This window comes from Berghia stephanieae, chromosome 13, assembly GCF_034508935.2.
Source record: "Berghia stephanieae isolate SIO BIC M18660-M18661 chromosome 13, UCSD_Bste_1.3, whole genome shotgun sequence".
Classification (NCBI taxonomy): domain Eukaryota; kingdom Metazoa; phylum Mollusca; class Gastropoda; order Nudibranchia; family Aeolidiidae; genus Berghia; species Berghia stephanieae.
This window is the reverse complement of record NC_088372.1, coordinates 21,955,157-21,978,189: the sequence shown is the minus strand read 5'-3', so window position 1 is coordinate 21,978,189 and position 23,033 is coordinate 21,955,157. Positions and strand designations below refer to the sequence as shown.

The 23,033-nt window shown below is 32.6% G+C and overlaps 1 protein-coding gene across 1 annotated transcript; it reads left to right on the top strand.

The window, feature by feature from the left end:
- The first annotated feature begins 325 nt into the window (after positions 1-325).
- Positions 326-18,539, top strand: LOC144959167 (dnaJ homolog subfamily C member 7-like). Its single transcript, XM_078891700.1, has 13 exons — positions 326-1,113; positions 4,058-4,155; positions 5,606-5,730; positions 6,122-6,235; positions 9,595-9,669; positions 10,381-10,499; positions 11,056-11,209; positions 12,116-12,280; positions 13,113-13,204; positions 13,907-13,980; positions 14,435-14,581; positions 15,042-15,191; positions 15,922-18,539. Exons 1-13 carry the CDS (start codon positions 1,025-1,027, stop codon positions 16,080-16,082), a joined length of 1,563 nt encoding a protein of 520 aa, XP_078747826.1. The 5' UTR covers positions 326-1,024; the 3' UTR covers positions 16,083-18,539.
- Positions 18,540-23,033: the final 4,494 nt, after the last annotated feature.

The following is a 23,033-nucleotide window of genomic DNA, read 5'->3' as shown; positions in this document are numbered from 1 at the left end:
CCACTATTCAGTATCAGATACTGAATAGTGCAAAACCACTATTCAGTATCAGATACTGAATAGTGCTAGCCAAAAAAAAAAACAATAACAAAGACCTAAGTGACGTCAGCTTCGTTCTATCTATAATTATATATATATACGCCTCGATGACTTAAGCCCATAACAATTTGGGTCACCAGATCTGAAAATAAATAAATACACGTCGCCACAAATGGATTGTATATAAATCATATGATGAAACTCTTGGCATTGTTATGTAAGACCTTTTATTGGGAAGGGGGGGGGGGGGGGGGGGGGGGTTACAAATATTTGTTTCTAGACACTTGACTTAAATAAAGAACAAAACATAAACATATATTCCGTACAGTCATGGAACAATTTCATATTAAAAATGCCCTTGATAGGGAACCATTGCTTTAAAATACACGGACTAAACATTTATAATATGAGTGGACTTTTTAAAATTCCTCGGTGCTTTTATATGTTTCTCCCTTATTCATATTTCTAGATCAAATAATATGAAATGTGTAATGTGCAATAGAAATACATTGTTACCATCGTGAACCAACATACTACATACTAGAGAGCTCCGTGATTGTTAATGTTAGTTAATGGCATAAGGGACTCTTGACACTTGTATTGGTCCTTATTACTGATATATTATGCTATAATCTAGATGTTCTCAGTACACGTCGGCTATAATGATTAATAATATGATAAATTAATAACGTTTTGACTTCTTTCTCTGGAAATCTTACGTATTTCCTATATAGAGTAACAAGGACAAATAACAACTAATATTCTATTTATATTGAATTTATTATAAATAGAAAATTAGCTATAATATTAGTAGGTATGTAGAGGAAAACGGAAAACCCCCAAGTTGCACAGTAGAATTCGTTTCGGTTCTATCATTGATCACATCCAACATTTTAGTTTAAAAATCATAATCACGTTCTCTATCACGACTTACGACATTTGTCGAGAAATTGCCCTTTCGTTGTTTGTTACACTGCGTTGCAAGATGTCTAATTCGGAAATGACAAATGAAGAGGCTGTTGAAGAAATGGAAACAACAGACGTAGATATGGAACCTGAACTTGAAGAAGAACAGTTGAGTATTATTATTTTCAATACATTACATTATTGACAAGTATTTTCTTGTACGTCTCGATCAAACGACCCTGGTTTGTCAAGGTAAACACATTCGTTTCCAATGGAACATCCTAGAAAAAAAGTGAACACCCGCTTCTTCTACTGACTTCCGTTTTTCTTGGAAATTTGGTTTTCTTTCACTTTTGAAGTTTAGGTTTCTATTCCTGATTGAAAACCTTTATCGCCCAAATTGTTGTGTTCAGGATTTGTAATTGTGATCAGAGACATATCCAGTTTAGACAAGTAGGTCTCTCACAGCAGATGACGATGATTAGATAGATGAATGATTATGCAATTTTGTTGACAAGATCTTGCTAACTTTTCTCCATTTAAATTTAATTTAAAAAAAAAAGAAAAGAAAATTTAACTCCTTTGAAAGTTCTTTGACTTTTGATCAGGATTTGTGATTTTCCTTTTATTTATCCAGCGTTGGCGTTAGAAGAGACAAATCAAGATCCCATGCCCACGCCCACATAATTACAAATTACACTCAACAAAGACTATTCTACATTCATAAATAAACCACCATCCTGGCACTGTGTTAGTGTTAGAAATTGGAAAGACGTGGTCCTTACAGAGCAGAGTAATCATATCGATTTAGCAACAGGTTGTCGCATAGACATAGGATTATAAACGAGGAATACAGAGAGATTAGAAAGCAGTTTCATATTTGCCATAATAATCAACCAATTGATTGTGGGTAATCAAAGGAATAGGAGAAGAAGAAAATTGATTTTTATTTATTAAGATTGATTTTTATTTATTTATTAACAAATATTTTCTGAACAGAAGAGAGAAAGAGGGTGCAGTTTAATTTATAATTTTTTTTTATCTACGTTCCCAATTCCCCTCTAATTCTAATGACTCTTGGTTCAACTCAATTTTCTCCATTATTATGGATGATAATCCACAGATACAGAAGACCTCTTTACGGAAATCTTTCTAGATCATTTTTCACCTGATGTCAATCAACCCCAGACCAAATCTGTGAAAATTTAAAATCCTATTAGGCCTAATTTAAGACATTAAAAAAAATTGTTTCGAAGTGGTTATTCAGAGTCGACTCTGGATAACTGTAGGCAGTTATTCAGAGTCGACTCTGGATAACTGTAGATGGTTATTCAGAGTCGACCCTGGATAACCATCAATGTGTACAGATATTTAGAGCCGAGTAGCCTATCGAATTATCGAGTTGAGTTCTTGCGAGATAAGTTTGTTTCAATTTGATACCAGTTTATTACGGTTATGTTGTGACTTTGGTAATTTTAATGCCAAATTCTTAAAACTTGGCGATTTTTCAACTTCAGTCGCTTATAAATAAGAATCTTTTTATTAATCAATTGCAAACATATTCCATCAACAAAGCAAATTTAAATTAGCTTATAAACAATCATTTCTTAAATCGATCAGCCTAACTTATTATCTCTCTATTACCAAATGATATCTATAAACATAACATGAAGATAGAAGGGTGGCTGAGAGAGAGAGAGAGAGAGAGAGAGAGAGAGAGAGAGAGAGAGAGAGAGAGAGAGAGAGAGAAGAGAGAGAGAGAGAGAGAGGAGAGAGAGAGAGAATTAATGAATTGATATATATTTTTTTAAAATTGTTTAATAATTAGACACAAGTTGTAATGAATTCTATAAACAAATTCAGAACAATCAAACAAAAACAAAACAAAACTTAAAAGGAAGAAAAAAAAAGACACGCTTATAAACCTTCTAAAATCGTCAAATGAATGTATTATCATATTACAGCTAAAAAAGTACACACATATTTACACCCATTTGCACCATCCCCTTCCCTTTCGATCATCTTCTCATTCATGGCCACCATGTGTCTTGTACTGCCTTTGACATTTGGCGCCAGCGTGTCTAGACTAACGTCATAAATAAAGGAGTGTCACCAAAATTCATGCAACTGAGCAGAGGTGTCAAAAATGATAGAAGGCATATTATTGTTTTTCCCCCTGAACTACCACTGAGCAGAAAATGTTTGACATGACAAAAAACTACGGAACATTTATGAACAAATCCTAAAATCCCAGAAATCCGCGGAAGATTATCATCACCGCTCCCCACTATATTTTTTTAAATATTTCTTTTTTTTTTTTTTTTTTTTTTTGGTGCAAAATCTCGACAATTTGCAAAAAATTGCAAATTTTGCGGCCGCAATGCAAATCACCGATGCAAAAAACTGCCATGACAGAAGAGACAAGAAAATACCAAAAAGTAAAACGATTTTTTCCCGTAGGGTTAAACAGAGGTGGGAGAGAAGAAAAAAATAGAAAAACCGTGTGGTTGGTAACTGGAAATTCATCACTCATAACTGTCTAGTTATTCAGAGTCGACTCCCCGACTCTGAATAACTGTAGCCAGTTATTCAGAGTCAACTGTCTACAGTTATTCAGAGTGGACTCCCCGACTCTGAATAACCGTAGACAGTTATTCAGAGTCGACTCTGAATAACCGTAGACAGTTATTCAGAGTCGACTCTGAATAACCGCAGCCAAATTGTTTAGGGTTCACTTCGGGATGTATTTGTTTTGTTAGAATCTTCTTTCAAATAATCATAGTGAAAATAATCCGATGCAGATGTGAGATAAGATATTAGTTTGCAAGATTTGATCATGGTATCTTTTGTACCGTTTGGAAAATCTCTTACTCTTAAGTAGAAAAAATAAATGGTCATAATTAATGATACACGCAGATATCCACAGTATTTATAGAGAGATACCAGTTTTGTTTCAAATCCATTTACTTTATTGTATATTTCTAATTTGATGTGATCATATACCAACAGATTGAAAAGTCAGTGATCGCTTCTCTTCTTTATTCATCATTATGTTTGATGCTAAAACATTTCATTGATGAAATAAAATCAATCTATATGACTTTTTTTCCAGATCTGAAGTGCTTGCTGAAGCGAAGAAGGAACAAGGCAATGAGTTGTACAAAGCTCACAGTTACAATGAGGCACTTGCGTGTTATACAGAAGCAATTAGTGAGTTAGAATGGAATTACACATTTGATAAATACTCTTGATATTTAATAAATGATCTTTTAAAGTGAATTGTTGTGTTATGCCTCATGCAATTAAAGTAATGATTCGGTTAGTTTAAAAAGAAAAGTATTTTTCAATGATTCACAGTGGATGATAATACGACCAAAATGTTTCGGAATTGCTGCATTTTTACATGTCTTCTCATTTTGCATCTTATTGTGTATGTTTTATTTATAAAAATTACATTTTTTTTTCACACTGAAATGAATGATAGTTCTCTGTGAAGTATATATGGAAAGTGGTTCTTTCTTTCTTTTTTTTCTTTCTCAGATACATTTCTTTATATGAATCTTGATATTTTACAAGATGTCCACTAGATTGTTTTCTTGTTCAATATAAAAATCCTTATATATATACAACTGGAGCTAAGATGATCTGACGACATAGCAAATAACGCTTAAGGGTAGTTTACAGGATATTGAACGATTTTGCAATGTTAAAAAGACATTTCAGATTTTATGATATTTTTATTGACAAAGGTCCTTTAAATTGAATGTGGCATGTTCCAAATATTGTTTATGGAATACAAACGAAACATGATTGAGAATGTGTTTTGTGATATTCATTATTTGATTATTTCGCATTCGATTAATCTATAACCATACAGTATAGTTATCAGGATAGTTCTTGTAAAACAAAAAAAACCCCAAAACAATTAGTGTCAAACAAAATCTTCAGAAATGTCACTGCCATTGTTTCCCAGATCAGGGGAAATTCATGTTTTTAAACATCTTGTCAAATCTTTACCTCTTAGATATTGCCAGTTATTCTGACTTCCAAATCACTGGACTCTAACTCATGAAAACTGCATTGCTAGTTATTGGAAATGAGATGGATGGAATGTTCAGACCTGCCGATTACTACGAAAAATTGGTAGAATGACGAAATTTTGGCTCAAACTTCAGAACTTCATGAGCCTCTCATTGTCATTAAAACTTATTGAACATTAAAGTTGATGCTAGACTACATAATTTTAAGGATTTTGAAGTATTATAGTTATACTTATTTAATCATTGTGTGGCTAAATTGTTGGTCTATAAAGTTAACTATAGCGATGACTATTTCTATCTCCTAAAAACTGCGAATTTTAACATTTTCAACTAGGCAGGTCTGAAGGTTGTAAAAGAGATTTTATAAAGTTTTCTATGGTATGAACATAGTAGTTTGTTTAACAAATAACATTGACAATTTATGCGAACATAATGATTATTTAGAATTTTTAAACATTTAAAATTATTTTTTTCCAGTTTAAAAGATATCCCTTTATAATTTAAAATGGTTATCAAGATGATCTTAAACTTGAGGTTTGTTCCGTAGTATGATGTTTAACATTGTGTGCATGTTTTGAGGCTGATTAAATAATATATGTTATCTTTTCTTTATTTGCCAGATATATGTCCTAACTGTGCTGCATATTATGGAAACAGATCAGCCACATACATAATGTTACTAAAATTTAAAGAAGGATTAGCCGATGCTCAGCAAGCCTTAGCACTTGATACTGGTTTTGTAAAGGTGAGTGAGGTCAGGAGAGAGAGAGAGAGAGAGAGAGAGAGAGAGAGAGAGAGAGAGAGAGAGAGAGAGAGAGAGAGAGAGAGGAATGCCAGATTTGTTAATATTAATACTAAATGATATTTTATTTAGTTAAGTCAGAAAGGCAGCTTTGGTGTTCAGCTATTCGTGTAATATGCCCAGTTACATTAATGGAAATTCAGAGAAGAAACACATAATGACATTAGTTGAGTTTTAACCAAGAAACCCCCCCCCCCTCCTCCAAAAAAAAAAAAAAAAAGATCAGTATCTGTCTTTAAGCACGGCCTAGCTTCAAGAACACTCTGCTATATTCCCAAGGACAGTGCTTATATATGTGTTTTATATTCTTTCTTCATTTTTGTTTTATTTCCAGGGTTACCTAAGACAGGGTAAGTGCCATCTGGCCCTCGGAAACCCAGTAGCAGCTCTTAGAAGTTACAGACAAGCCCTAGAATTAGAAAGTAACAACACAATTGCACAGAGAGAGGTAAATTTACTAGTGTGAATTTTTAAAACAATAAAAAAATATTAAAAATTAAAACTCATCATGATTATTAATTATTTCATTAGTATTATCTTACTGTAAACGTGAAATCTAAATTGACTCCATCTTATTGATTATATATATATATATATATATATATATATATATATATATATATAATATATATATATATATATATATATATATATATATATCACGGCGTCTAAACTGCACTATAAATCTGACCGTTTAGTTTCCCGCTGTTCCGAGCGCCGACGTAACCTCACCCGACAGGTAACCGGGGTCAACAGCGGTCAGCCGATATCAATTCCTAGAACGTTGATTTGACGTGCATTGGGTGATACCAATGGATGATTTCCGTACCAATTAACCTCACGATCTTCGTGACGATGCAATTCCACCCAAATGCAAAGAATTCTCGCAGACCTCCTCTTTCCATCGGTCCAATTTTTATTTCAATACCTCCAGTACTTATTCCACAAGCCGTGATTCAAATTCACCTATTTTTCTATAACATTTAAATAAAATTACTTGTAATTACCTCAGGATTCTAAAAAAACGTTGCTATAAACTTCAAATTTTTTTGGGTGTGATTCACAAGGCACAAGTTTTACTACGAAATGAGGTAAGTTTCATTTACTCTTCAGTTTTCATTATTTTGTAATGATTATTTTTCCGCCGTAGGTCAGGTAATAATGATATTACCTCTTTAGCCTTGTTCTTGAAACGTAATATTTCGCTGCGGTTTTATTGTTAAATATATTTTTATTTTTTATTTTTTTCAATGATGAGTTAATTTGATTTTTAAATTGCATAATTTGAATTATCTTGCTAATGTTTAATTTTAGATGACATTGTGTGTTGGGCCTCAACTTAGCTCAACTGCTTGTTAGAATTTTCCTGCCCCCCCTTTCTTTCACCAAATGGGGTGAAGTATTTGGTTTTTCTTTTTCCAAATTTTATGTACGCTGTTATGTATGCATGGATATGAGAAGTAATACAGTGTGTTTTAAAACTCATTTTATTCATTAATTCACTATATCATTGCTTACATCGCTCAGTCAATTTTGAATTTTCTCTTACAGCATGGACCACACAACTGCAAGTCATAACCAAGCAGTGAATTCATTATGTAGGACATGTGGTATGATTTGTTTAACACAGAAATAGAAACGTGCCCGCAAGAAACCATTTAAATGTTCAAATTATTCTAATGACATTCTTTTAGTCTATGGGACTGACACGGCATTGGACAAGCAAGGAGCACACTCATAATTTATGTGTAAAAAGTACACATTATAAAGCACATTGAACACACGACTCATTAGCTTCTTTGTATTTGCTCATTGCCAATACGCTTATAATAAATAAATCAACCTTGAAACGGGTTGCACTTGCATGTTTGATATCGACAGAGTAGAATATAACAACAAACTCCAAAACGCAGGAGAGACTTTCAAATCTCATGCACGAGCCACTCACCCTCAGGGATGGTCCTATTGCTTCTGAATTGGACAGAATACCGCATTACAAAACAGGCTTACCACAGCAGGTCATTCATTGGCAACCACTGCCACAAATACAAGAAAAAGTCTACACTTACAATTATCCAACAAACAAAGAATTGCACCCACGACCCACTCATCATTGATGACGCATGCAGTATTGGATTAATTTTCGACAATATAAACAAGGCCTATAGTCATGTGCACAACTTTATTTCACACACAAAATCGATCAAAGCAGACACAATCCAATATATTCAAAGTGCAATAAAACATTACACGGATACATACAGAAAATATTTTCCAAACAAAATAATCCCAAAACAACACCTCCTTGAGTACCACTGCATACCACACATCACTCAATATAAGTTTGGACTTAGACTTCTTGGAGAACAAGGCACAGAGAGCTGTCACCAAACAACAGCAAAATTGGGAAAAAAAGAGCATCCGACATTATCAATGATATGAATAAAATGCGATTTGTCATCAATGCAATGCAGTTAAAAGACCAGCCCCAAACTACACTGACGAGTTTGAATGCTCGTAGCGGATATATTTTTGTTGAGGAAAAATACGTTTTTTGTGAGGAGAAGTATTTACATCTTGTCTTTATAATACATAAAATTCAGACAAATCCATAGCAACGTTTTTTTTTTCTCTAATTTTTGAAATGTTGCACCCACTATATTTTTTGTGTAATTTGTTACCGTTCATTGATAACTTATATTGAGAAATCTAGTAATACTATGAAAAAATAAAAAACACACAGTAAAAGTAGAAAATATAAACTTTTATACCAAGTCGTGATATTTCAACTCATTCAATATGGGTGTCTAACAGACAATAAAACAAAACATTGTTAAATTGAGTGAAACGGCAATCCCCGTTAGGTAAATTCCTCTCTGTGATTGACCGCTCACCGTGACCGGGTCAGCAGGTGTCAGGAACGGGATACCGTCTCAACTAAACTGTTGTCGTTGTGTACGCTGTGATATAGATATATATATATATATATATATGAAAAAAATTATTTGTAACTGGGTTTGTTTTCAATTAAAAGGATGTTATTGCTGTGTCCTTTTTAGTGGGGCTCTGAGTGTTAAATCTCTCTTTGATGGAACAACACATATTGCCATTAAAATCCTTCTTTTGGTGAAAAGCCCACAGGTGGTTCCTGATTTTTATAATCATATTTTATATATACAGGCAGTTTTTATTTTTATTTATAAAAGTGATTAAAGGTGTATATATTAAATATATTGGTATGCCATTTTTAGAGATTTTACAGCATTTAAACAAGTGGAAATTATTGGTACATATCATCTCCTGTTAGACAAGACAAATGATTGTTACAGTGACTTGTCCAGAGCAGCTTCTGAGAATATGATAGAATTAAAAAGAGATTTTACTGTTGGTTATTGGCAAAATTTCACCACAACTTATTTTTGCAGAGGCTTAACATTATCTCAATGTTGTTATTTTTGAATGGTCTCTTGGAGTTACCAGTTTTTAACTTTGGTCGAGGCCAAGATGAAGTGTATTGCATTTCTTTATTGCTTTTTGATTAGGATTTAGCTGTTATTAAGCGTTAGGGAGTTTCTAATCTTTTATTTTTTTTTTTTTTTACATTTATTTCCACACTTTTTTAGGTTTAAATAGGAATATATTTATAAACCTCAATAAAATTTTGGAAAGTTATTTCTTCTTGTTATATTAAATCTGACAGATCGATTTTTTTATTACCATAATTATTTAGTGTGAGACTTATATTATTGAAGGAATATTTACTCGTCTGTTATATTTAATTATTGATTGATTTTGTTTCATTTACAGTCCAGTATAGCATCCCTTGTGCAAGATCATATAGCCAAAGCAGAAGCATGTTTTGAAAAAAGAGACTACAGAACGGTTAGTAGCATATCTCTCTATCTCTATCTATCTATATATCTATCTTCGAGGTTGCCAATTTTCTGTATATTTACAGAATTCAGTATATTATAAAACCTCAGTATATTTTCCAATCACCAGTTAAACAGAAAAAAAAAATAAAGTAAGTACGTACTGTCTTTTAACTCAGAAAGGGGCCGGTCTATGTGTTAGTGTAAAAGTTCAGTAAATTTTTGCCTCCTGAATTGGCAACTCTCTCTCTCTCTCTCTCTCTCTCTCTCTCTCTCTCTCTCTCTCTCTCTCTCTCTCTCTCTCTCTCTCTCTCTCTCTCTCTCTCTCTCTCTCTCTCTCTCTCTCTCTCTCTCTCTCTCTCTTTATCTCTCTCTCTCTCTTTCTCTCTCTCTCTCTCTCTCTCTCTCTCTCTCTCTCTCTCTCTCTCTTTATTTAATGATATGTTTTAGTAGAGCTCATTCTCTTGCAATGCATTTAGAAAATTATTTGCTTATATCTGTTCATAATAATATATTATTATTTATATTAAAAGCCTTTTGAAATTTACTTCTCCTTATCAATAGCAGCTTTCACTTTTTCTGGAAAGTATTTAAATGTTTGACCTATGATGTTTATAAAATTGTTTATTTATTAGTTTACGTATTCTTTTATGTTACAAAGCAAGATGACATGACTTTTTTATTTCCCTTTTTTTTCCTTCACGTCGATTGAATACTACAGGCTATCTATCACTTAGACAGATGCGTTGAACATTGTGTGGCAGCAATGCATTTCCGAATTCAGAAAGCAGAAGCCTTGGCTATGTTGGGAAGATATGCTGATGCACAGGAATTAGCAAAGTAAGTTTGGTTTAAAAAAAATATGTTTAGAAATAATTTTATCTAAGAAATATTTGATGATTTTCATCGCCACTGATTTTTTCCCAATTTTTCCCAAAAGAGAGGGTGATTACAAAGCTTGTAAAGTGTTGCACGGTTAATTCTTATATATATATATATATTTTTTTTTTTTGTTATTCATCATTTTGTTATTCAGACGGGGTTCTGCCTTGTCTTGTTATAATGTAATGTTAAACTTATATAATGACTGGATGGGTGTAATTGAACTCTTTTCAGAATGTTATAAATATGGGTAAGGCCCTCTTAAATACATTACCCTATTCATCTCCGATGTGAATGGGTCAATGACGAATATTGTAAAAGTGCCAATACAGAAAGATGCCAAACAAGTTACTTGTACTGTACATTATGGTAAAAATTGTATCATATGGCCTGTTGGGGAAATAAATTAAGTTTTATGAAGTGCATTGGGTTTTCAAGCAGGAAAGGGCTCTACAAATATTCAGTGATATAGTTTTTTTTTTCTTATGGATTATAATGATTTCTGTTTTTCCAGCGATGTGCTTCAGAGGGAAGGAATCAATGCAGACGCCCTGTACGTCCGTGGCATGTGCCTGTATTACCAGGACAACACCGTCAAGGCTTTCCAGTTATTCCAGGAGGTCTTGAAGAGGGCACCCGATCACTTCAAAGCCAAAGATATTTACAGAGTAAGTTGTCCTGTAGCCCATACACACCTGTCACTGTTTCTAATTGTTACAAACAATATACTGTAATGAAATGCTAAACAAAAGATTTTGTCTCTCACAAGAAGATAACTCCCATCTGACTGATTCTCTCCTAGAAAAGGACTCCGAGCAGTGCTCATATGAATACAAATAGTCTAGTCTCAGAACACAGCCTCATTGAAAGACTGATGACGTAGGATTAGAGAAGCAGACTTGTGAACCCCAAAAGTGGAATAATCTTTAAAAATAGGAATTTAAGGCAAAAGATCAGGATTTGGGCTCTTAAAAAAAGCCTTTAAGAATGTCATGATGACTAATATTAAATTCTGTATTTTTTACAGCTAAAGTCTAAAGTAGGCAAGTCTTCAAGTTAATGGATATTTCCTTTCATTTCATGATGGGTCAACTCTTTTTTTTTTTTTTCAACTGGAATTGTTTAGACATGAAATCATCTTTACCATATCTTTTTGTTATTGTAACTCTTTTGTATACTAAAAATAAGTAACAATAGTCACAAGTGCCACAAAGCTGAAATTTATTCCATTCTCTATTATGTCCAATGGTTTATTTGAATTGAATTTATTTCTACCATTTGGTAAAAATGCTTGACTGTTATAACTTATGTTTTGCCATATTTAGCATTGACTCAGCCACTCTATCACAGCTAGATGGACCAGGGGCTTGGGCAAAAATGAGAGATAAACATCTTGACTTTATGGGGATTTGACCCTTATCAATTTGTGTTGTCTAGTTTAAAATATGAAATCTTTTATTAAAATCTTCCCGTGCTTATAGAATTTCTGTAGATTGATCCAGACAATTTGTGTCAACTGCGTCATGTTTTATTTCTATTTTCTGATGTTATTTGATATCTTGTGTTTTCATCAGAAAGCCAAGTCATTGATGGCGAAGAAGGAGGAGGGGAACGAGGCGTTCAGGGGAGGTAAATATCCAGATGCCTATAAAATGTACACAGAGGCTCTGAGTATTGACCCTAACAACAAATCTACAAACTCTAAACTGTTTTGTAATCGTGCCACAGTCTGCTCCAAGGTAAGTAATAATTAAAATGATATATCACAAGTTCATTAAATTTGTAGTTGATCAATGGACTGCATAAATTCATTATTTGTTCTCACCAATTCATTTTGGCCTTAATTTTTTTTTTTTTTTTGGTTATCTAATTACTACATCATTTAAATGTGTGCTTTACAGGACAGCAGAAAATAATTCCACCTTTTGTTGTGTTGAAAGGGCTCGCAATTCTTTGCTGCCCCTTTGATAGGAGGCTAGTTTATTGTTAATTACTTTCTGCCAAATCTGGCAGATGTAGCAACTCAAATGTTGAGTTGACTGGGGAGCCAGAAAAAGAGCAACATAAACCCCAAAAAATCTACTGCATCAAAGATCTAAATTATTTTATATAAATAATTTGTGTGATAGGATGTGTACTTGAATGGCCATAAAGCGTCGAAACTACTAGTAGTAGTTTGTAAACATTTAAAAAGAAACACGAGGAGAGATGGTCATCTTGTTTCTTTTGCTGATGCAGGTTTTGAAAAATAACTAGGTTGACTTTATCATTGTGTCGACTTTAGTATCTTTCTGACCAACAAACACAGTTGTGTGGCACTAGGAATGAAAACGTTATAAGAATTATTGTTGTTATTATTACACTACTGTTAAAAGTTTCATGACATGACTAGGAGAATATTTTCAGCCATTTGTGTTTAACAAATGATTTTAAAAGAGACATAAGCAAACAAGGTATGAAATTCGGCCATCAATTTTTAAATTCTATTTTATCTACAGTTCTTTTATCTCCATTAAAATAAAACGCATGACAATAAAATATTTATTTTATTTGTTTTTTTTGTTTTTTCAGCTCAACAAGCTAGAAGACGCTATCCAAGATTGTACAAAAGCCATAGAATTGGACAGTGACTATTTGAAAGCCTACATGAGAAGAGCAAAATGGTAAGTCTTTAGCTGTTATTGCTCGGGCATGTTCTGGAAATAGGAAATAGTTAATTTAAATAAACCTCTCTACACTTCATCCCTGTATGAAGCAAATGACACCAACAAAGTTTTAGTTGGCATGTCAGTTTGTCTGATCTTCATCTCAAAATCCCAAATGTGTATTCCTCCTTTTGTTTAATCCCAGAACAGGACATGTAGGCTGTATTTTTTTAGTACATGAATAGAAATACATGCCTGGACTATGTCCATCACTTGGGTGTTTTGTGTCAGCTCTCAGTTGTTGGGGGTCCTGATAGCTCAGTTGGGAGAGAACTCGTTTCACATGCAAATGGGCGGAGATCAATCCTGGAATTTTTTTCTGATTAGATAGGTCTGTTAGTTTGGTGTAAAGTGCTTTAAGATAAACTTGTGTCCTATTCAAAGGGTAGCAAGCACTTGCTATTGCCCATTTCACTCCATTTAACTGGGGATAAACTCCGGTTCCGTGGACCTAATCGCTCTGAAGGACTACTCTAGGCTGCAGTTCAGTCTCCTATTTGGATCTTTTAAGAAGGAATTTGACAAATGTTACCCGACATATTTTTACACAGTAATCAATTTAGCATTTCGAATTATGACTAGTTATTTATTTATTTTTTAAAATTATGTTTATATCATATCAGATATATCGTTTTTTTTTTCTTCTTTTTTTCTTTGTAGTTACACAGATACAGAATTATACGAAGAAGCAGTGAGGGACTATGAGCAAATATATAAAATGGCAAAAACTAAAGGTGAGTTGGTTTTTGATGTCACAATGGAAGTTAAAGAAAGTTTCGTGAATTGTTTGAACGTGTATAGTCTTGATAAGTCACGTTAAAAGATATAACTTATCTGTTTCATTAAGTAATTCCTTACAAAATATTAATACATATTTATTTTTTGTTCTTAAGCGATAAGGGTATTTTAGTTTGTTTTTGAATAAATTCTATTGATGCTTTTTTTGAACAAAATGTTAATTCTAGTACTGTGACTAAAATTCTAATACTATATCTTGAAGGAATAAAAAAATCAATATTAACAATGAGAAAGAGACAACACCGCTTGCCCTATATGGCAGGTTAGCATGACAGTGAGTTTTACAGTGCGATATAGGAATGAAACAAATTCCAATTCCTTTGTGGATGAAATACTGACAATGGGTCATACATGACTTTTTTTTTTCTTCTTTTTGTTTTGTCCATATAGAAAATAAACAATTTTTACAGCAAGCGAAATTGGAGCTGAAGAAGTCGAAGCGAAAAGACTATTACAAAGTTTTGGGTGTCCAGAAGACTGCATCAGAGGATGAGATTAGAAAAGCTTACAAAAAACGTGCCCTTATTCATCATCCAGGTGAGTTATATAAAAATAGAAAGTACAACTTCCATCCTATCACCAGACCTACCTTATATTTTAATTTGTTTTTTTTTTTTAAGTAGGGAATTTCCCTGGTTTCTTTTCTTTTTTTTTTTTTTTCTTTTTTTAAATTAAAAAAACATTGTTCTATTTTGTTTTTTTCGGCTAATTCTGTTGAAAAATCCCTGCCGGATTTTTAAGTGTGCTCTTTTTCCTTGTTTTATTTTCATCATGAGTTTTGGTATTTTTATTTTAAAAAGAATAAGATTTCGACCTGAATTCTCGTGTTTTGATTTCCATTTGTTTTGTATTGAGTCATTAGAAATCTGAACTTGAAAACTTTCTCTATATTTTAATTTTAATAGTTATTTAGCCTATTTTTTATATTTTAAGTTTTAAAATCATTTCCAAGAAATTTGAAAAGAAATTAAAATGACCATCTTCTCTTTCATTGCAGATCGTCATTCAAATGACTCGGCAGACAAACAAAGAGAAGAAGAGAAGAAATTCAAGGAGTTGGGCGAGGCCTACAGTATTTTATCAGATGCCAAGAAGAAGGCACGTTATGACAGCGGTCAGGATATTGAAGGGGAAGGATTTGGTTTTGGTGAGTTTGGAATTAGTTTTTTTTTAAAGTCAAAATATTGCTTATTTTTATTTTTTTGGTATTTCATACATGGTATTGTCTGTGGACACAGGTTTAAGTGGAGGGAGAGTCAAAAAATAATAACTCTGCTTCTTATTTTAAATCAAATTGAATCAATACCATAATGATGCATTATACCCCAAATTAGAGCGTGGCATAAGCCGAGTAGAATGCTACTTCTCAACATAGTCTCTGCCTCCTTGATAGCTGCAATCCACCTTTTTGTTGCCATATATTCCGTCCTCGTAAAGCTGAGTTGACAATTTTTTACTACTGTCTTGGCTTGTAGTGTCTCTGTTAAGCACCCGAGTACCTTTTTCAACTGAGAGTAATAATCATAGGAAGTGTAATGCACAATATAGAGATTGTGTCTGGATGAGTCTTTTATGTGATCTTGGAATCTACATGTATTCCCTATTTGAACCATTCCCCTTTTTTTTACATATTGCCTGTGCTTTTAATAAATCTAGACTTTTTTATGCTATTCCCTTTTGTCTTGAAATAACACTGATATGTCACAATCATCGTAAAACCATTAAAGATAAACAGATCCCTTTTTAAGTGTTTTATGAACTTATTAAGAGGATATTTCATTATATAAAATCTCTTGTTTTACATGTAAAGTAAAGAACAGCAGTTGTGTGTCTAGTTCATTTAATTTTTTAAAAATAATTGTTTGACCCCCTTTCAGATACTGTGGACCCCAACCAGATTTTCCAGGCCTTTTTTGGAGGTGGTGGCAACATGGGAGGCTTTTCATTCGGGGGATCTCCAGGCGGCCATTTCTCACACGGCGCTCATGGCCATCATTCTCAAAACGGATTTCCGGGATTCTCTTTTCAGTTTGGTTGATGATGATGAGTGTTTGTGTGTTGTGTATGGTTGGGTGGGTGGGTAATTTAGTGTGTGCAGGCTGACATGCCTTGGACCCTTGTTTATAATATTATAAATGTAGTAATATCCACATTCAAAAATAATTTTGTGTATATTTTATAATATGAACGTGTAAATTAATTTTGGAGGAACTCAAACCGTTTTGTATTATCAACCAGTGTATATGGAATGTCTGTACAGGCGCCGGAAAGGCGAATTGTGAGTCCAATCTTTATAATGTTTACTCTTTACAGATAGTGGAGTTCTATTTTTATAAAACTCTTATCTGACGTTAAACCCATCCATTTTCACCAAAAGAGCTATATATCAATGGCAATGATAAGATTTTAGCTTCACCAAAGTGCATTGTTTCACTAATCTTTTGATGGAAACGGATTGGTTTGAAGTTATATCCAGCAAAATAAAGGGAGAAATGATTTTTAAGGCCTAACCATTAAAGTGTTAAAGTGACTAAAATTGATCAACACTCTTAAGATGGTTAGTAAACTTTTAAGTGATATTCATTCACCATCATTTGTTAAAAAAAGTTGTTCTTTTTTTTTCCCTTTCATTTTGTTAAAAAATTGAATTCAAGTAAGATAATATCGGGCTTTCATTTCATCATGAGTCATTGAGAGATTCTGAATCCAGCCAATATAAATATTGTAACTTTTAACAGATTAGATGGGTTTTTTTTTTTTTTTTTTGTACAACCATCCAAGAGTTACGCGTGATTTGCGTTGTACATATAAATCCTCATCGATGGTTCTATTTTATGATTTCAGTGTCAGTTTTTTTTTTTAAACTGAATGAGACCATAAGAAATAAAGACAATGCATATGCAGTAATTGTGATCTTGTTCTCTGATTATATTGAGGAACTACTGTTTTTGCCACTGTTCTTAGTCTCTTGATCTCCTGACTGATTAAAAGACACAACTAATACGACTAGTATCCCTCCACGTATTGTGTATTTGAAGTGTCAGATCTTTGTGAGCTTTGACATGCTTTGAAATTACTCTCAACTCACATAAGTGAAGAGAATTAAGGGAGTTCATTCCCTTGTCTTTTAACAAGGACTTGTATGGGAATACGTACCTGTGAATTGTCCCATTTATTTTGTATATGAATTGTCAGATATTAGTGCTTTGACATGCTTTGAAAGAACTTTTTTAACTCACATAAGTGAGGAAATTAAAGGAAGTGCATTCTCTTAGTCTTTTACAAGGACTAATCTGGGAATAGGTATTGTTAACCTTTGAGTGGTCCTGTCCTTCTCTAAAGTTTTTTTCTATATTTGTAAAAAAATTTGGTGACAGAGTTGTTTTGCTTTTTATTAAGTGAACTGGGGTGTCGGGGATTTATGTTGTTTTATATTTTAAAAATTGTGATGGGTGAAAAGAATAAGAATGTATTTTATCTAATCATTGTTGACACTCCACACTTTTACGGCACGGTGCTCACTGGTTTCTGGCACGCTTTACAATACAACACACTTTGGCCGGGTGACCGAATGTAATGGTTACATCCCAAGAGCGTTGGATTTCGGCACACTTGGATTCTAGCACACTTTTTGTCTTCTCTCTTTCGCGCGAGAGAGCGTGATAGAAAACAGAGAGGAGTGTATTTTATTTGTGTTGTTGAAAAAGTCCCCATGTTAACGTAGGCGTTAATGAGTAATAAAGGAATGGTAGAATTGGTAGGGTGGGTAATTTGCAGAAGAAAGAACAGGTCATGTATATTTATCATCTTATAATTTATAGCGATTGAACACAAGTCCCAGTAGTTCAAACGGAATCAGTATCAGTATTTTTTTTACAGAATTGATGCATTGTTGTTCTGAATTCAGTTTGAAATTCAACTTAACACACAGCATCTCCTGTAACTGGAATAGTACTAGTTATTTTGTAAGTATTATTTTCTTTTTCTGATGAGCAGGAAATTTGTGATTAACATTCTACAGAAATGGTATGAAAATGTTGCATTCCATAAACAGACTTTAAAATAAGAAGTGATTATTTTATTTTTAAAAAAAGAATTCCTGATGGATTTTTTATTTTTTTTTTATTTGAATCATTGGTACCAGTTTCCAGGTTAATAATCCTTAAATTGTCATTGCTTTTTAATAATCATGGGTGCCAATTTGCAGCTTTATCCCAAAATTCTGATTGAATTTTAACTGTCATTGGGGGCCAGTTTCCACGTTAATTATCCCTTAATTGCGATGCAGTGGTGTTTTCGGGGGGTAGAGAATTCCCAGTATCAGTGTTCAGAGGTAAATATTTCTAGTAATTTTAGTATTTGGAATTGTTTTCACTTTTAAGTATTTGATGAAATGTGAGTTTGAAGTAGTGTTTCGAAATTTTTGAAAAGTTTGAAACAGCCGAAGTCCACTGCTCAAATGCTGCAGAGGACTAGATTGTTAAAAAAAAATAAATTTTTTTTTTTTTTTTTTTCTACTTTCTTTTCCTGTTTGTGAATTGCTGTTTTTAGTAATGCGTTGTTTTATAAATTCTATGAGAAAGACTGTCAACTGATATTATTCTCTTGCTGGGATCTTGTGTGCAGGTCCGAGTCACAGCATGAGATCTTTGTGGCTTTTACAATTGTTCCAAGCAAGAAAGCCCCTAAAACAAAAATATTTTTGTAGATACTCAACCTAATTTAAAATGTTTGAAAGGGTTATTATTATTATTATTATTATTATTATTATTATTATTATTATTATTATTATATTATTATTATTATTATTATTATTATTATTATTATTATTATTATTATTATTATTATTATTATTATATTATTATTATTATTATAATATTATTATTATTAATATTATTATTATTATTATTATTATTATTATTATTATTATTATTATTTTTATTATTATTATTATTATATTATTGATATTATTATTATTATTATTATTTATATGAAATTCGTTTTTACAAACACAAGCCTGAAATCAGTCTGAGAGGTGTTTACCACAAAATCAAGACTCTTATCGGATGTGACAGTAATAAACAATATTATTAATTTTATACGACCATAAATGATAATAGGTAAATAATAATTTATTTATATTTTTGTGAAGCAGCAGAGTAGTATTGATACATGATGTAAAATAAATGATGAATAAATAAATACCAATTTTTGTATTATGATTTTCTTGTGATGGATATCTTATGGGTGTATTATCTCATCCATTGTTGACAATTATATTTTGAAATAATACAAGATCATCATTATGCCTGGTGAAATCAGACCACCCTCCGTAAATTGTTTCTTTTTTTCCTTTGTTTTTGTTGACTGTTTTTATTTTATTTTTTTTTATTTCATTTTCGCTCACGTCAATTCCTGTTTACCTTTAATGCCATTATATTTATTAATAATATAATCCTAATCATAATCATCATTTTAATATCTTCTTCTTATTCTACTTCTGTTTCCCCTTTTGTCTTATCCTGTCATCTTACTTTGAATCATATACCTATGATGTTCGCATGGGTGTACGATCCGATAGTGATGTCGTTTCTTCTTCTCTTTACTAGCCTATCCTGCTTCTTTGGTTTGTGATTGTATTTTTGACAGGGGATATTTTTTTTTTCTGTAAATCTTCTGCCTGTTTGTTCTTGGTTATTTATAATTTAGCTTATGATATCTTTAGGTTATGATTTTGATTTACATTTGTACTATTTTTGTTAGATTGCTTGTTTTTTTGTTTCAGCGGTCTCTCATATAACCTCAATTGTGTTGGAAGAGACCTAAAGCAACAAACAAACAAAACAAAAAAAACATCTTACTTTTCCTGTTGCTTGAAATAACTCGTGTGTGTTGCAAATACCATTAGACCTCAACAAATTGAAAAAAACTTCTACTACTTCTTCTTCTTCTTCTTCTTCTTCTTCTTCTTCTTCTTCTTCTTCTTCTTCTTCTTCTTCTTCTTCTTCTTCTTCTTCTTCTTCTTCTTCTTCTTTTCTTCTTCTTTCTTCTTCTTTCTTCTTCTTTCTTCTTCTTCTTCTTTCTTCTTCTTTCTTTTCTTCTTCTTCTTCTTCTTCTTTCTTCTTTCTTCTTCTTTCTCTTCTTCTTCTTCTTCTTCTCTTTTTCTTTTCTTCTTTCTTCTTCTTTCTTCTTCTTCTTCTTCTTTCTTCTTCTTTCTTCTTCTTCTTCTTCTTTTCTTTCTTTCTTCTTCTTTTCTTCTTCTTCTTCTTCTTCTTTCTTCTTTCTTCTTCTTTCTTCTTCTTCTTTTCTTCTTCTTTCTTTCTTTTTCTTCTTTTCTTCTTCTTTTTTTCTTCTCTTTTCTTCTTCTTTCTTCTTCTTCTCTTCTTTCTTCTTCTTTCTTCTTCTTTCTTCTTCTTTCTTCTTCTTCTCTTCTTCTTTCTTCTTCTTCTTCTTCTTTCTCTTCTTCTTCTTTCTTTCTTCTTTCTTCTTCTTTTTTCTTCTTTCTTCTTCTTTTCTTCTTCTTTCTTCTTTCTTTCTTCTTCTTCTTCTCTTCTTCTTCTTCTTCTTTTCTTCTTCTTTCTTCTTTTTCTTCTTCTTCTTTTCTTCTTCTTCTTCTTCTTCTTTTCTTCTTCTTCTTCTTCTTCTTCTTCTTCTTCTTCTTATTATTATTATTATTAACATCACCACTGTTGTTGTTGCTATTATAACTGTTACTACCTTTATCAATTTTTTGTTGTTGTTGGATTTTTTCCCCTTGGTTCCATATTCTAAAATGGGTCGGATGGTCATATTTGAATTGATAAAGAATCCTTGTAGAATTTTTTTTTTTTTTTCCCCGTCTCAATAATGATTTTGAATGAAGATTTCAAAGCTACACTTGATCCAATTGCCCTACATAGTAAATAGGTTGTATTTCCTATTCTATCTCGCTCGGTCCTTTATGTTAAAAATTATACCCACGCACTAGCTGGGGTCCCTGGTGACTCAGGTGACTGCAGGATTTAAGTGTAGCATAAGTATTTTCAATTTTGTTCCTTTTTCTGGCGTTGATATGACCTAAATGTGTTGCAAGCGCCATAAAACCCTTAAAAACAAAAATAAAAATTGGGTTCCCCCTTTTCTCCCCCTTTTCTTTATCAGGATGACTGGGGTTCCTGACCTCCCATAGTGGGCAGGGAGGTACTATGTCTTCTATCCCCCTATATCTCTTTTCCAACTTGCTTTCTGTCTTTGTCTTGGAATGAGATTACTAACAAACAAAACCCTTTTCTCTATGTTGCCTGGTATCCAAGAACATTGCAGGTGCTGAACTCTAAAGCTCTCGATTCTCCTGTGTTTTGTATTCCATCTTCCCATTATCTTGGAATTGAAATTGTTGGAATGCACCAAGTTGTATGTAACCTGTTTAGCAGGCCTTGGCAATAGGGTTCATGAGTCGTGATGTCACTTCCTTGTTATGACGCATAGTGACTGGTTCTAACCTATCAGAGCAATGGCGGAATACTATTATCTCCATCACCGCCCTTATGAAATACTTCCTATGACCATAAAGGTGTATCCAGAGGAGAGAATCATTATAAATCTGATCATGTTTTGGCTTTTTACATTCTGATCACATGACATGTGAAAAGGTTGTAGTCAGCATGAAAATAAAAAGGTACAGATTTTCTTTGTTTAGAACCAATCTGCTGGTTGCGAGGCGGATGTGACATCAGACTGTTGAATCCGATTGTTCCTGAGATTAAGTACAAGCAAGTATTTTTTTTTTTCCTTCCAATATTTCATTATTAATTATTCCATCATTGCTTTCGTTTAGTTTTAATTTTAAATGGCGGCCTGGGTGGGGTTCCCTACCTCCACAGTGGGCAGGGAAGTACTTACCGTGTCTTCTATCCCCTTATATCTGTTTTCCAACTTGCTTTCTGTCTTTGTCTTGGTGTGAGATTGCTCGGTTTTGTCCCGACCCTGGCCGGAGTCCTAGCTGGGAGGGAAACAGTCAAATGCATAGTTATTGTTTTGGGAGATGATATTTTTTTCCTTGTAAATCATCTCTCTGTTATGTGTTATTATATTTGTTATTTTTAATGTATAATGCAAGCATTTGAGTGTATTCCTCTTTGTTGGATTTTGTGCTTGTGTCTGGATGAGACTTATAGGTGATCTCAAACTAAGTACATTGGTGGTATGCTCTTGGAATCTACATCTGATCCCTATTTGTTCCCATTTCCCCTATGTCTTACTTTTTCTTGGGTGCTTTAATTGTAATTCTAGAACTTTTTACTATGCCATTTTCTTCCTTTTTACTGGCGCTGATATAACCTAAATGTGTTGCAAGCGCCGTAAAACCCTTAAAAACAAAACAAACATAAATGGCGGCCTAATCAAACACTTTTTAGGCAACCCCATGAATATTTCAAGTCATAAAGGAATAAACCAGTGAAAAATCATTAGGATAGTAAAACTGATAGACTATATATTTATATTTAAAATATATATATATATATATATATATATATATATATTTATATATATATATATATATATATATATATATATATATATATATATATATATATATATAATATATATATATATATATATACATACATACATACATACATAGTTTTTTTCAGATCAGTAATTTATTTATTTATTTATTATTTTTTTCTTATTGGCTGCTCAACTGACAAATAGTATTTACATCTTCAAAATACACAGTGAAGAGTTTTTTTCTTTCTTTATGTCTTTTTTCCCCCCAATTCATGTGCGGAGCGTGAAGATTGGTATTTTAATTATAGATATTTGCAGGCCCGTTAACCATCACTGTTTCTCTGGGGTTGTCCTTGATTTACAATGGGGGAAAAGTCTTGTAATAAATTTGTCCTTTATTTACAATGGGGGAAAAGTCTTGTATTAAATTTGTCCTTGATTTACAATGGGGGAAAAGTCTTGTAATAAATTTGTCCTTTATTTACAATGGGGGAAAAGT